Raw genomic sequence first — 14,963 nt, forward strand, 5'->3', positions numbered from 1 at the left:
TGATATTCTTGGTTGACAGTTTTTTTTTTTTCACTGCTTTGAATACATCATCTTAGATGCCTTTTTCAGTCTGAGAAAATTGTTTTCTATTCTATTGGCCGAAAAGTGTCTCAAAATTCCTTTATATTTACCAGTATATTTATTATATCTGGGTTCCTCATTCCTTTCTGTAAAACTGTTTTTTATCTGGTATAATTTTCACTGCTAAGAAACTTATAGCATTTCTAATTGTTCAGATTGTTGGACTCAAAGGTTTTTATGTTTTTTCTATCAGAAAATGTCTTTAATTTCATCTTTAAGTGATACTTTTATTGCATACAAAATCCAAATTGCTCTTCATTTCACTTTGATCACTTTAAAAACATTGTTCTGTTGTCTTTTGTCTCCATTGTTTCAGATGAGAAGTCAGAAATTGTTTTAATCATAATTCTCTGTACTTGATATGTCTCTTTTCTGTGACTGCTTCGAGATTTCTTTTTGTATTTGCTTTTCAGCTTGATAAAATGCATTTATCCTGATGGAGCTTGGCTTCTTGTATTCTTGGGTTGATATTTTCTTCAACTTTGGAAAATTCTTAGTCATTCATTACCTCTTCAAAGATTTCCTCTGCTCTACTCTTTCTTCTTGGTTTCTCTTGACACATATATTAGATTGTTTGATGTTATTCCACAGAAAATGGACTGTGTGTGTCTATATGTATGTGTGTATATGTGTGTGTGTGTGTGTGTGTGTGCGTGTGTCTGCTTATCTGTGTGTGTGTCTCTGTTTCTGTATGGATAATGGCTAATTACCTCTCTCGCTTTCATAGATAATTTATTTTGCTGGATTCAGTCTGCAAATAATCACATTAAAATACTTTTGACCTACTGCTTTATTGTGTTCAGGAATTTTTATTTCTAGCATTTGGCTGCTTTTAATATTGTTCACATAATATTCCAAGGGAATTTCCTATTTGTTTATACAAGTTGTGCATGTTTTCCTCTTGACATTTTTACATACTTAACATACTTATGCTAAAACCCTATCAGATGATTTAAACATCTAGATCATCTTTAAGTCTAGTTCTGTGGATTTTCTTTTCTTTCTTGACAGTAGGTCATATTTCTTTGTTTACTCATGTGTCTGATAACTTTTTGCTCAATTCCAAACATTGTATATAGAAGAACAGTGATTACTAAAGTAAATATTAATGATGTCTGGGAAAGTGCATGCCATTACTTTAGGGACTGAGTCAATCAGATTTGTAGTTGAGATGATCTGAGCATTGTTATTAGATTCAGTTTAGTGCAGGCTTCAAGTGATTTGAGTGTAAGATCAGACCTTCCTACATATCTGAGTGTCTGGAGGTTTTCCTCTCCTGCTATCAGACTTCGGCAGGCTCTTCTACCTTGGACCCCACAGAAGGTTCTTTCATCTCCCCGGCTTCTGCCCAGATACCTGCTGCTGTTGATCGGTCTAAAGCCCAGAGTTCTCGGATTTTTTACTCAGTTCTCCTTCTCTTCCCTTAGACTTCAACAAGTCCGAAGCACCTGTCCCTCACAGGGGAAGCAGATCTCTCTCATCACTCCTGCCACTATCTCATGTTTGTGGTATCGGTGCCCCAGAGGGAAGTCTTTTTTGGCTCTTTTGTACTGCCCCAAAACTTTCTTGAGTACATGTTATGAAGGCCTATGAAAAATAATTGTCAAATTACTATAGATTCTCCTTGTTCTTTGATCTCCCTGTGACTTTAAACAGCCATATCAGCCTATACTTTGTAAATATCTGTTAGAAGTTAAACTGTTTTCTTCTTACTAACATCTGTGACTACATCTTTCTTTCATCACTGTTCTACCAATGATGAATTTTAGTCCCTTGTGTCTTCACAATCTCAGCTCTCTAATGGGCTTTGAAAAATGATGGTTTATAGATTATCTATGTGTTCTTTTTGTTAGTGTACTAGTGAAGTTCTCTTGTGACTGCATCCTAAGTGGAAGTGAAAAATATTTTCTGCAACAAATACAGAAATAAAAATCATATGGTTTTTGTTTATGGTGTGACCACTAAGAAAAAAAGGTACAGGATTAAATTCAGCTTCATGAAGGTAAATATTTAAGGTATGAAATAAATATATTTGAAAGATATCAACTTTCAGTGTTTCAAAGATTAAATTTAGAATAATGAGATGAAGAAATTGACTGTGTATTTTTAAGGCAAGCTATTGTAAATTTTACTTCTCTTGGACTGTTTTTAGTGGACAGACAGCAGATAGCTTGATGCCATTCCTGGAGTTCTACAAGATGCTCAGGTCATTGTTAGAAAATTGTGTTTGATTCCATGCTGCTACTTTCAGAGGACTAATTATACAATATTGTTAGTGATGGTGTGTGTGTGTGTAAGAGGATGTTGGCCAGAACATGAAGAGGCATAGTAAGCATGTTATGATAAATAGTTAAGAGAACCTGGAATAGGTTATCCAACATGAGTAAGAAAATATGCTTATATTTAAACTTCTGTGTTATGTAAGACTGAGTTGGTTATTAAAATTCTTCTGCAGTTAACATCTTTGCACCTAAATGTTTCTCTGTACTGTAGGTTATTTACCTAAAATAGATATTTGTAAATTAAATTATTAAGTATAAACAGCCCAAACCCATGAGCTATATTATATAATCATTCTGCAGTAAGGTAGAACCTGTTTTATTCCCATAAGCAGTATTTGGGTATCTCTTCTGCCATATCTTTACCTAGTATTATTATCATCTTTTTAAAAATGAAAACTCTCTAGGTCTATTCTAGGACAGTATTTTTTTTTTTTTTGCCTTTCTGTTTCTTTAGTTTTTGTAGTTCTCATTTCAAACATGAATTTCTGGATTTTTATGAGGTTACATTCATATTTCCCTTAGAGAAGGATCAAGGATTCACACCTTCTGAGATGTCAGAGCACAGCTTGCTTTTCCTTTGCTTCACGGAAATTCGCCAAACCTATGGCTCCTTCCAGAGTCCTGCCAGGCAATCTATGGGTTGGGTCTAGGACCTGTAACATAAAACTGAGTAGGTGTGTCAGAATCAGTGAGAAGCCTTTAAATGCTCATTTCCAGTCTCAGACACCTGAATTGTGTGTGTGTGTGTGTGTGTGTGTGTGTGTGTGTGTGTGTGTGTGTGTGTGTTTAATTATACTTTAAGTTCTAGGGTATATGTGCACAACGTGCAGGTTTGTTACATATGTATGCATGTGCCATGTTGGTGTGCTGCACCCATTAACTCGTCATTTACATTAGGTATATCTCCTAATGCTATCCCACCACCACCCCCCATCTCCCCACAAGGCTACAGTAACCAAAACAGCATGGTACTGGTACCAAAACAGAGATATAGACCAATGGAAAGAATAGAGCCCTTGGAAATAATACCACACATCTACAGATCTTTGACAAACCTGACAAAAACAAGAAATGGGGAAAGGATTCCCTATTTAATAAATGGTGCTGGGAAAATTGGCTAGCCATAAGTAGAAAGCTGAAACTAGATCCTTTCCTTATCCTTTATATGAAAATTAATTCAAGATGGATTAGAGACTTAAATGTTAGACCTAAAACCATAAAAACCCTAGAAGAAAACCTAGGTAATACCATTCAGGACGTAGGCATGGGCAAGGACTTCATGTCTAAAACACCAAAAGCAACGGCAACAAAAGCCAAAATTGACAAATGGGATCTAATTAAACTAAATAGCTTCTGCACAGCAAAAGAAACTACCATCAGAGTGAACAGGCAACCTATGCGAGAAAATTTTTGCAATCTACTCATCTGACAAAGGGCTAATATCCAGAACCTATAAAGAACTCAAACAAATTTATGAGAAAAAAGCAAACAACCCCATCAAAAAGTTGGCAAAGGATATGAACAGACACTTCTCAAAAGAAGACATTCATACAGCCAACAGACACATGAAAAAATGCTCATCATCACTGGCCATCAGAGAAATGCAAATCAAAACCACAATGAGATACCATCTCACACCAGTTAGAATGGCAATCATTAAAAAATTAGGAAACAGGCGCTGGAGAGGATGTGGAGAAATAGGAACACTTTTACACTGTTTGTGGGATTGTAAACTAGTTCAACCATTATGGAAAACAGTATGGCGATTCCTCAAGGATCTAGAACTAGAAATACCATTTGACCCAGCCATCCCATTACTGGGGATATATCCAAAGGATTATAAATCATGCTGCTATAAAGACACACGCACACGTATGTTTATTGCGGCACTATTCACAATAGCAAAGACTTGGAATCGACCCAAATGTCCATCAGTGACAGGCTGGATTAAGAAAATGTGGCACATATACACCATGGAATACTATGCAGCCATAAAAAAGGATGAGTTTGTGTCCTTTGTAGGGACATGGATGCAGCTGGAAACCATCATTCTCAGCGAACTATCGCATGAACAGAAAACCAAATACCACACGTTCTCACTCATAGGTGGGAATTGAACAATGAGATCACTTGGACACAGGAAGGGGAACATCACAGACACCTGAATTTTTATTTAGAATCTCTGAGTGAGTAGGTTTGTTCTGGTACTTTCAAATATTTGGGTTTTAGATTGAAATGGGGGACACCAAAGATTCTGCTTATGTTTAGATCTTAAAGAAATGCCAGGACTCACTCAGATAACTTGTAAAAGTCTACAGTGGAGGGGCTTACATTGGCTGGAGTTATTCTTGACACAATCTGTTTTTCAGTCCTGAAGTCATTCTGGCTGTTTCCGAAGCTGCTCAAACAATTAATCAGTGTGGTCTAAAGGCAGGGCACCACAAGCATGATTTTCAGGCAACTAAAACACAATGAATTATTGGCCTTGTGATACCCATGAGGCTTGATTCTCTTTTCCTCAAAGAATGGTGAGAAACTTCTTTTTATTCTAAGCCTTAGGGCCTCAAGGCATTTGTAAATAGATCTATGAATTATTGCTTATAGCTGGTTGCTAAACTGAGTATTTTGGCCTAAGTACTAAAGTAAGAACTAAGGTCTCCTGCTTTATATCTCTTTGCTTAAAATTTACACTAAAAGTAAAACAAATTTTTAAAGAACTACCCATTTAATATACAACATTTAGTTTTTTTAAAAGAGAGATGTGAGTTGATTCTCATTTATCTCGGCCACTGCTGCTGTGTATGCTTTTTTTAAAACATGGTTTTACCTTTAAAACACATTTTATATGCTTTATTGTGAGCCCTAAATGTCTTCATAAATGGCTTGTACCTAATGCAATCTTCTCTCCTATTCCTTAAGCCCTGGTAGGAACTATTGGATCCTTTATTTTTCTTCTTCTCCTTCTCCTTTTTTTGCTTCCGCCAAAATCAGGCATTATACTGTTAAGATCTGATTTTTCACTGCTGAGATTAACTGTATGGCCTAACTCAGAACTGACCCAGTTAAAAATCAGGTCTAGAACAAGGTCTGCTCCTGATCCCCAGTATTTGCCTCCATTATGCAAAGTACTTTACTCTCTTTCTGGCTCCAAGAATAACGAACAGGTTGCAAGGAACTTGGCTGAAGAAAAAGGACACGAAGTCTCTCTGTTCCTGTTTCTCCATTTGGCTTGAGGCATAAATCTGCTTCCAAAGCAAAGCTTACTTCTTTAGGGAGCAGGCTTCTGCTCCCAAACTGCGTAGGTGATTTTGGAGGAAGTAAAAAAAGAAGGAGAAGAAGAAAAAAGGATCTAATAGTTCCTACCAGGGCTTAAGGAATAGGAGAGAAGATTGCATTAGGTACAAGTCCATTTGTAAAGACATTTAGGGCTCACAATAGAACATATAAAATATGTTTTAAAGGTAAAACCAAGTTTTAAAAAAAGCATACACAGCAGCAGTGGAAGAGAGAAATGAGAATCAACTCACAGTTGAAGGGAAAGGAAGAGGGCTTAAGAAGATGGAGTAGTAATCTCTGCTTTAGACAGGACAGGACAATTAATGGACTGAATACATGACAATATAGAGGTCATAGAGTGATGGATATTATGTGGTGGGGCAATGTAAAAGAGTGCCCTCCTTCTCTTACCTGCCTGATTCAAGGATGAAGAAGGCACTAAAGTGATTGCTATAGACAAGGCTATGCTTCTTGCCTTGAGACATTGTCTACTCTAAATAGACACAAACTTTAGAATTTGTATTACATATATATTTTTAGCAAAAATATATTAAGTACTTCTATTTGTAAAACATCATGCTGGGCATACTAGGCCCTGAGGGGTTTCAAAATGTGAATAAAAAGTAGAAAAAATGTATATATGGCCACAAATGATAGCCAGGAACAAACAAGGGGGAGACAAAAGAAATACATTGAGTGTGGGCCTGATGTGAACCTAGCCAGTCTTGGAGTTCCATTTGTAGTGATGACTTGGGCTACTTAGCTCAAGACAAGAGCTGGGAAAATATTAGAGAGAATGTGTTTTAAATTATGTACTTCTGATGTGGTTGGGGTCAGAAGTGCCACCCAAATTTGTGGAAGTGAAAGCAGCTTAGAGAAAAGAGACACTTTCAATTCTTGGTACATCTTTTAAAAATGATAGATGTTAATCATGTTTTTGCTAAATTATTCCTACTACTTACGTAGATGATTTTATTGAGGGGATATTATAACTATTTACCAAAACATGTTTGTTTTAGATATTTGTATTCTCATATGTACTGATGTTAATATAAATTATCAAGAATAATAAGAATTCGATTTGTTCTAAAAAGAAGAGTTGTCAAGCTATTAGCAATCCTGGTGGGAATACTATTCTAAAATATTTATAGCAAATTCCTTCCTTAATAATTCAGAATGTCCACTCTGGAATTCCATTCCCTTAATGTACACTTCATTTTCCCCTTCTGAGAGAGTTTTTTGCATCTTTGGACCAAGGGCTTCTTCCTAGGGTCTACCTGCTTGAGGTCATGACTCTGAGTTTGGTTGCTTATTCTTCCTTTCTTTATCTCACTCATTAAAATCAAAGCCTTGGCTCCTCAGCTGGAATCCAGATCTAGCATAAAATGACTCTTGTTGACTTTTCTTGCCTTACCTACCATCATTCCTTCACATATTTTTGGTGGTCAACTATGATCTTCTACTTTACGAAAATGTCTTCCATTTGTTTGGGAGATTTTCATACTGGATCCTCACGTTTTTTACATGCGCTCAAAATCAGTCAATCAGCTGCAGCTTCTCCACACATCCACCTGGTTCTTTTTCTGTCCTAGCAGACACCTGCTCTTACCTGTTGACCTCCCAGCTTCCTTGGAAAAGCCCCAGTGTAGCCTTGACTATCATAAGAACACAATATCTTCATTCTTTAAAATGCTTCCAACATTTCCATTCTTCAAACCCTTAAATGGTGCTGGAGTTTTGAGACTAGGAAGCAGGGGAACAGGTCTGACAGACTCAAGCCTCCTAAAACACTTTTGTACTGCATACCCCCGAACCCCTGCCAAACTCAATAATTATAAACTCACAAATAGCTCCATCAACTTCTGCCTTTAAGGTTCAGTATTAGTTTCCTAGGGTTGCCAACAAATTAACATAAACTTGGTAGCCTAAAACAAAAGAAATTTACTCTCTCATAGTTTGGAGAACAAAATCAAGGTGGTGGCAGGGCTGCATCCTCTCCAAAGGCTCCATTCCTTGTTTCTTCCAGTTTCTGGTGGCTCCATATGTCCCTTGGCTTGCGGCTATGTCACTTTCATATCTACCATTGGTGGTCTCATAGCCTTCTGGTCTTCTAGGTGTGACTCTTCTCTGTGTCTTTCTTTTATAAGAACATTTGTCATTGGATTTAGAGCCCACCTAGATAATTTAGGATAATTCTACCCTAAGATTCTTAACACTTACAACCTTAAACTTAATTTAAGGGTCTGCCAAGCCTTTTTTTTTTTTTTTTTTCATATAAGATGACATTTACAGGTTCTGGTGATTTGGACATGGACATTTTTTGGGTGGGGAAAGGCACCATTTAACCCAATACAGCCTGTTTTCTATAAGGGGTTAATATCAATGAATAGTGTCTAGTAAAAAATGGCTACCTTGGCCAGGCATGGTGGCTCACGCCTGTACTCCCAGCACTTTGGGAGGCCGAGGTGGGCGGATCACGAAATCAGGAGATCAACCATCCTGGCTAACACGGTGAAACCCTGTCTCTACTAAAAATACAAAAATTAGCCAGGCAAGGTGGTGGACACCTGTAGTCCCAGCTACACAGGAGGCTGAGGCAGGAGAATGGCGTGAACCCGGGAGGTGGAGCTTGCAGTGAGCCGAGATCATGCCACTGCACTCCAGCCTGGGTGACACAGTGAGACTCCCTCTCAAGAAACAAACAAACAAAAAGGCTACCTTACTCAGCATCATCACATAAGCTCTATTCTCCCTTCACTCCGTAAACAGCCCTTCACAAACCAAAACTTCACTTTACTTCTTTCAGTTACCTAGAAAAATGTCCTTATGCATGTGAATTAAAACAAACAGCTTCTGATTTGGTGTAAGGGAGGAGTGAAAGAGATAGGAAATAAAGAGGTAGAAATTCTTAATAAATCCTAATAAATCAAAACAGAGGGGAAGGTAAAGGGAAACTTTTAATCAGAAAGTCAAAAATATATGTCAAATCTACAGAACAAATCCATAACAAAATAAGCAAAAGTAGTGTCTAGCAGAGTTAAAATTACGGCAGGGTGAGATGGGACAGTCCGAGCCATGTGAGAATTTGTCCAAAAGTAGAAACTGGATGCTGGGGTGCTTAGCATTTATTGTGTTGATGGACATGTCATCTTTAAAAATTATGTATTCGTGGTCTACATTGCCAGATAAAACTTCCCTAAATAATAAGATATTGAGTCATAGACAAGCCTACAGGTACAGGTATTTACATGAATAGGTTGATTATTAAAAACATGTGGAAATATTTGAGGCAAGCTTATAATAATACACAGACCTGCCTTGGTTGCATGTTTTATTATATCTCAATTAAATAAGCAAGCTAAGATCACATTCCACCATAATTTATCATCTCATCTCTACTAGTATCTAGTAGCATGAATTCTGAGGGATACTTAACAAATCTTAATAAAATTATTATGACATTTATTATCACTGGTCCAAATGATTTGAGTATAAATCTACAAAACCAAGTAAAAAGGATATAAACTTTAACCTTTTCTACCCTAGTTATAAACCATTTGCTAGCCAGAGACTATATCAGTGGCAATACATAAAATTTTGCCTCTCCAATTGTACCTTTATCTCAGGAAATCCTTTTCGATTACACCTTCACAATACAGCTCCTTGCTATTCAAGGTGCAGTTCATGGACTAGCAGCAAGCCTGGAGGCTTGTTAGACATGTAGAATTGCAGTCTCCCTGCCTCGAACTTACTTACATAGCTGATTCATATGCATATCGCTCTTTGTAAGTTTATTATTTATTAAACTTCTTCTCTTACTCCCTTGAACTTAAATTTTGTCATTCCTAGTTGTAGTTTTTACTTCAACTCAATGTAATATATACCATTCTCCCTGAAATAGTAAAATAAAAATGAAAGTTATAAAAGTGATAAGTTAATCAACCTATATTCTCTATTTACTGTTTATTTTATTTAGATCCCCCAATTATTGAAGGAAATATGGAGGCAGCAAGAGCAGTGGACTTAATCCCATGGATGGAGTATGAATTCCGCGTGGTAGCAACCAATACATTGGGTAGAGGAGAGCCCAGTATACCATCTAACAGAATTAAAACAGATGGTGCTGGTATGTATATAGAAGAAACTTGAAATTTTAAAAGATTTGTAAATACAGTGCCACTTTAATATATGGTTGAATGTATTTGAAAATAATGCTCTGAGGTAAGTGATTCATCTAAAAAGCATGTGTGTGTATTTCACATGTGTGTATTCTCTATCAAGATAGTCAAAAATCAAAAGAGGAAATACGAAGTTTAAGAATATTTTACATAATTAGTATAGAGGAAGAGGTAATAGGGACTACTGAAAATGCCACTGGAGACCATTGGAATGACATGAGTATTTAGATTATAAACTTTAATGTAAATTCTGAATCTTAACTAGGCAGACTCTTGCTTTATTAAACAAGTTTCATGATTTAGAAGGTTCATAATTTTGTGTCTCTCTCAAACTCATTTATAACTGAATGGCCACGTCGGTGAATAGTTTATGGTAAATACTAACTGCAATTAAATAGCCTTTAGTGCAGGAAATACTCTTATTTTTTCCTTCTCCCCTATATTACTAAGGAAAAATGTTGTTCTGATTTTAATGATAGCTCTTCTTTTATTATTCCCTGTATCAAAAATAAAATGTAGCCTCTCTGAGCTCATTTGACTAGGCCTTGCCAAACTTCAGTGTTAGATGGTGTAGAGACGATTTTAAATGAATGACAGAGTTCCATGAAAATGCTACTGTGATCTCTTAATATCACTTCTCTACATTTCTGCTTGCCTCAGTTCCTTGGCCTAACTTCTAAATATAATTATGAGTTCTAATGTCTTTATTTTGAAAAGCCAAGTAATTCACAGGCACTGCCATAAGTAAATTATCTCTTAAAGTTTCATGTAATTTAATGTAATTTATTAGATAAAAATGGTAATTCTGAAATTAAGGGGCCAAAGCACTAAAATACCTTGTCTGTGTTCAATGCTTTCACATCCATTTCATTTAATCCCCATAACAACGTTTGACATAGGTAGTCCTATGCTTATGTTCATTAATGGGCAATAGACTCAGAGACACTAAATAGTTTATCTAAGTTAATATGACTAATTGTAAGATTCAGAATTCAAATTTAGATCTGACAGCTGTTCTCATACATTGAGCTTTCTCAAAGTCGGCTTCTCAAGCAGGATTCTAGAAACATACCTATTTATATGAATCTTTATTAGAGTTCTAATAGAAACTTAGATTTCATCCTTAACTATGATACTAGATATGACCTAAACAGTAAATTTTTTGTTTTAGCATATCCATCTACAAAATGAACACTAGTGTTTGCTTTTCTGTACCTCACAGAAATTTCATCAGGATATGTAGGTAATCTAAGATGAAGCTTTATAGGAGACAGATACCATATAGCCAGGATTCCTGTGTTTGGTTTGTATCATTATTCCCTAGAGCTGCCTATGTTTGTAATAGAGGCTTCTGTATTATGGACTGAACAGTGCTGCTCTTTCTTTAAAAACAAAAATAAAAAGAAACTGGGGCATGATCCCACTGGTGGTTTACCTATGTAATTTTATACTGACAGATCATGTATTTGATTTAACAAGGATTCATTAAAATTGCAGAAAAATACCAAGTGATTAAATTGGTCTAAACAAACTTACCTCGGGTAAAATATTTTTACCTACCTATCTCAAATATAGACCTTTAATCACGGAGTTTAATTAATTTTCTGTGATCTCTTGACTAATACAATCTGACTTAAGTCTTAGCTGAACACCATTCTTTTAAGTAAAAATTGTCAGAGAGAAAGGATACTTTCTTTGGCACTGGTAATAGATGTAGGCCTCCCTCGTTTTTTGGAATTTTGTTGCCAATATTATCTTTATTATTTATCTCAGAAAATGATTTATTTACAATATATAGGCTCATCATCTAGACATGATTACCATAAGATCTGTCTTAAGTTATTTTTTAATCTCAAAGTAGAAGTGACAACATTAAATATTTTTTAAGAATAAAAACAGCAAAAACAATGTCTCAGAGAGATTCAATCTAATTCTTTCATACCTAAATTTCTGAATATAATATATACTTAAGATCATATCTAGAAGTGAAGTGCTCACTATCAGTGATTCGTATGTAACTCTGAAGAGTATTTACCATGATGTCTTCTTATCCTTAAGTGTCAGGAAAAAATTGTTTCCAAGTAATATCAAACCTAAAATTTTGGCACAGTTGTTACTTTAAACCAACTTTTTTGTTATCACCTTCTTTAGGCATCATCTCTTACATTATGTTTTCTAAAATGGTATTTTGTTAAGGACTTAGTTCCCTATCTGATGTGCTTACCAAATAACTTCCCTTACAAGCCATCAGAGCCAAGTCCAAAAGCAAACACACCTATTCACAGAGTAAGATACAACCTTGTAGTGATATGAGTTGATTCATTCTTCTCAATTGTAAAAAAAAATAATAATAATAATTCTGTAACTTCTAACACATTTGTTAATCCATCATCAGAAAATATTTTGAGATCTTTGATTAATAAACTCATTACTATAGTTTACACATTTGCAGTATACTGTCAGACATAGTGCCTAGTTCTCTGTTTGCATTGCTTAATTCCCACAATAACTTTATGAAACAGATGAGGAAGTTAAGATTACACCCAGCTAATGTGAAGCAGAGCTGGGATTCAAATCTAGGTGTTTCTCATTCTAAAGGCTTTGCTCTGAAGACAGTGGGCTGTATTGTGGCTCCGGCCACTGATTCTTTGGTGGAATGCTGGCATTATTATCTAAAAGCTGTGTAATTTGAGGCACGTTACTTAACCTCTGAGCCTCACTTTTTTTTTTTTTTTTTTTTTGACAGTTCAGTGGCTCTTTTTTTTGGAGTGCAGTGGCACAATCACAGCTCGCTGCAGCCTCGACCTCCTGGTCTCAAGCTATCCTCCTGCCTCAGCCATCCTAGTAGCTGGGACTCCAGGGGCTAGTCACCACGCCCAGCTATTCTGTGTGTTTTTTGGTAGAGACAAGGTTTCTCCATGTCGCCCAGCTGGTCTTTAACTCCTGGGCTGATGCAATCCACCCGCCTTGGCCTCCTAAAGTGCTGGAATTACAGGCATGAGCCACTGGGTCTGGCTGAGCCTCACTTTTCTCATTTCTAAGTGGGAATCATTTATCCTAAGGGATGATTTTTATGTTTACAAACATATTAAGGAAAGCAGATAGCACTACGATGCCTAGTATTTGCTCAGTAAAATTTATTTATTGTGCTATTAAATTTCCTTTAAAAATTTAATATGCTTACAAGAAAATATGGTCTCCTGTCTACTTTGTAATGGATTACCCATTCAGCAATACATTTCCAATTTTTATAAGCATAGAAGAAAGGTCATATAATTTTATGTAATTTTCAATCATCTTTTAAAAATCATTTTATGTATTTGATATAATTCAACAGAATTTCTCTGTTGTTTTGCTGTTTACTTGCTTTATTAAAATTGAATATGCATAAAATTGGACATTTACATTTTTCATTTATATAAGAAAATAAAAATACTTTCTAAATGAGGGATGTTTGTTTTGTCATGTACCATTATATCAACTCTCTAAGAGATGCCAGCTTATGTTATATGGGACAAAGGCTGGTTCCCATTTGATGGAAAGGTTGGTCCCCAGCTTCATTATGCTGATTGAAAGACATGACATTATCCAATGCCACACATGCCCTTATCTGTCCAATTATTTAATGCTAAGATCTCAGTGCACACTTGGGTACATTCTTTGGATTCAGATAAGTGCATTATAAAATGGATGCTCCCAAATGAAAAATTAGAAGATGGATTTGTAATTCATTTTAACCAATTTAATTTTGACTATAGAAAAGAGATAACAACAGTATCCTTTGAAATAATGTGTCCTTGTAAGATATGCCCCCATAGCTAATAGCTCTGCAGGTGCAGTTGGTGAGTCCACATCCTAAAATGGTACATTCAGGATTAACAGCTTTGTTTATTAGCCAGATCAAGCCAGTCAAAAGAAGGAAAGGGAAAAAGGAATAAAACCAGAAACAAAACTTTCATATTATGTATATAGCCTTGATTTCATGCCTAATGAAGGTCTGTTGTTCTTTCATTTAGTATTCTTTCTCGTTCTTTCTTCTTTCTCTTTTTTACACATATTGATAAAGGAGAATAATAGAAATAAGAAAATATTTTATAGCTGGTAAGGTACTATTTGATGTTGGTTGCTGTCATTAGTAATTAAATAAATCTTTTTAAAAAGAAGCAAAGAGGATAGATGTTTAAGCCATCTGAAGACCTGAATTAAAGACAGCAGCTTCTCCACATGTGAGCAGTGTAACCTGGGCAAGTTAATTAGTGTATTCAGGATTCATTTGCCTTTCCTATTAAGAGGGGATGATGCCAATTCTCCATTAACCTACTTCAAAGTGCTGATCTAGGTATCCAGTTAGATGTAGTATATGAAAATAACTTCTAAGTTCTAGATGTGTCTGTTATTAAGCTGAGATCATTCATTCATTCAGCAAACTTATATTTAACACACTGAAATATTTGTTAAAGATAAAAAGGAGAAACCAGGAGGGTAAGATGATGACTGGGGCTATTGGAAGTTAATTGAGGATGAAGAAAAAAAGGAGTGATCAAGGTGACAGTAGATTTGCATATTATAATTTAGAAGACTCTATTGCCAAATACATTGTGTTTTGATGATTGAAAAAAAGTTTAACATATATATTCGATGCTATTGTCCATATACTGAGGAAAGTAGAAAGTGTTCATATTTTAACTTAATTTAAACAAATAGTCTGTAATTGGTTTGGATTCTTCATAAGGATTTTACTGTGGATAATTGTAATTTTAATGTAAAGAATTCTTTTCTGCCCATCCAAACATTTTCCCCAACTGACCTATTCTTAGATTATCATTTCTTTGTGCAATTGAAAACTCACTCTGCTTCACCTATTTAAATTTCTTGTTTGAAAACAAGGCCTATAACAATAAACAAACCTACAGTTTCTATCTGATAAGACATAACTATCTGTGACCCTCCATCTTTTTAACCTACAATGGGAACATCATTTTAACATGGTAGATTATATTAGGGGTGTTAGCAATATACTCCTCTATCAGAGCAAGCGCTCATAAGAGTTGCAAAGAACTATTCTCATTTTAATGTTAAAATATTATATAGTTCATTTGATTTTATTAATAGCTCTTTAGAATTATATACTTAAGTACTTAAAGTA

General features: G+C 35.5%; 1 protein-coding gene across 4 annotated transcripts in view; it reads left to right on the plus strand.

Moving 5' to 3' along the window:
* CNTN1 (contactin 1) overlaps positions 1-14,963 on the plus strand; it is a 392,585-nt gene that overhangs the window by 298,648 nt on the left and 78,974 nt on the right. For all 4 annotated transcript variants that reach the window (XM_050748438.1, XM_050748441.1, XM_050748440.1 and 1 more), the window contains exon 17: positions 9,616-9,765. In XM_050748438.1, the coding sequence (XP_050604395.1) occupies positions 9,616-9,765 (150 nt within the window). The remainder of the gene's footprint in view (positions 1-9,615; positions 9,766-14,963) is intronic.

The sequence above is a fragment of the Macaca thibetana genome, chromosome 11 (genome assembly GCF_024542745.1).
Source record: "Macaca thibetana thibetana isolate TM-01 chromosome 11, ASM2454274v1, whole genome shotgun sequence".
Taxonomy (NCBI): Eukaryota; Metazoa; Chordata; class Mammalia; order Primates; family Cercopithecidae; genus Macaca; species Macaca thibetana.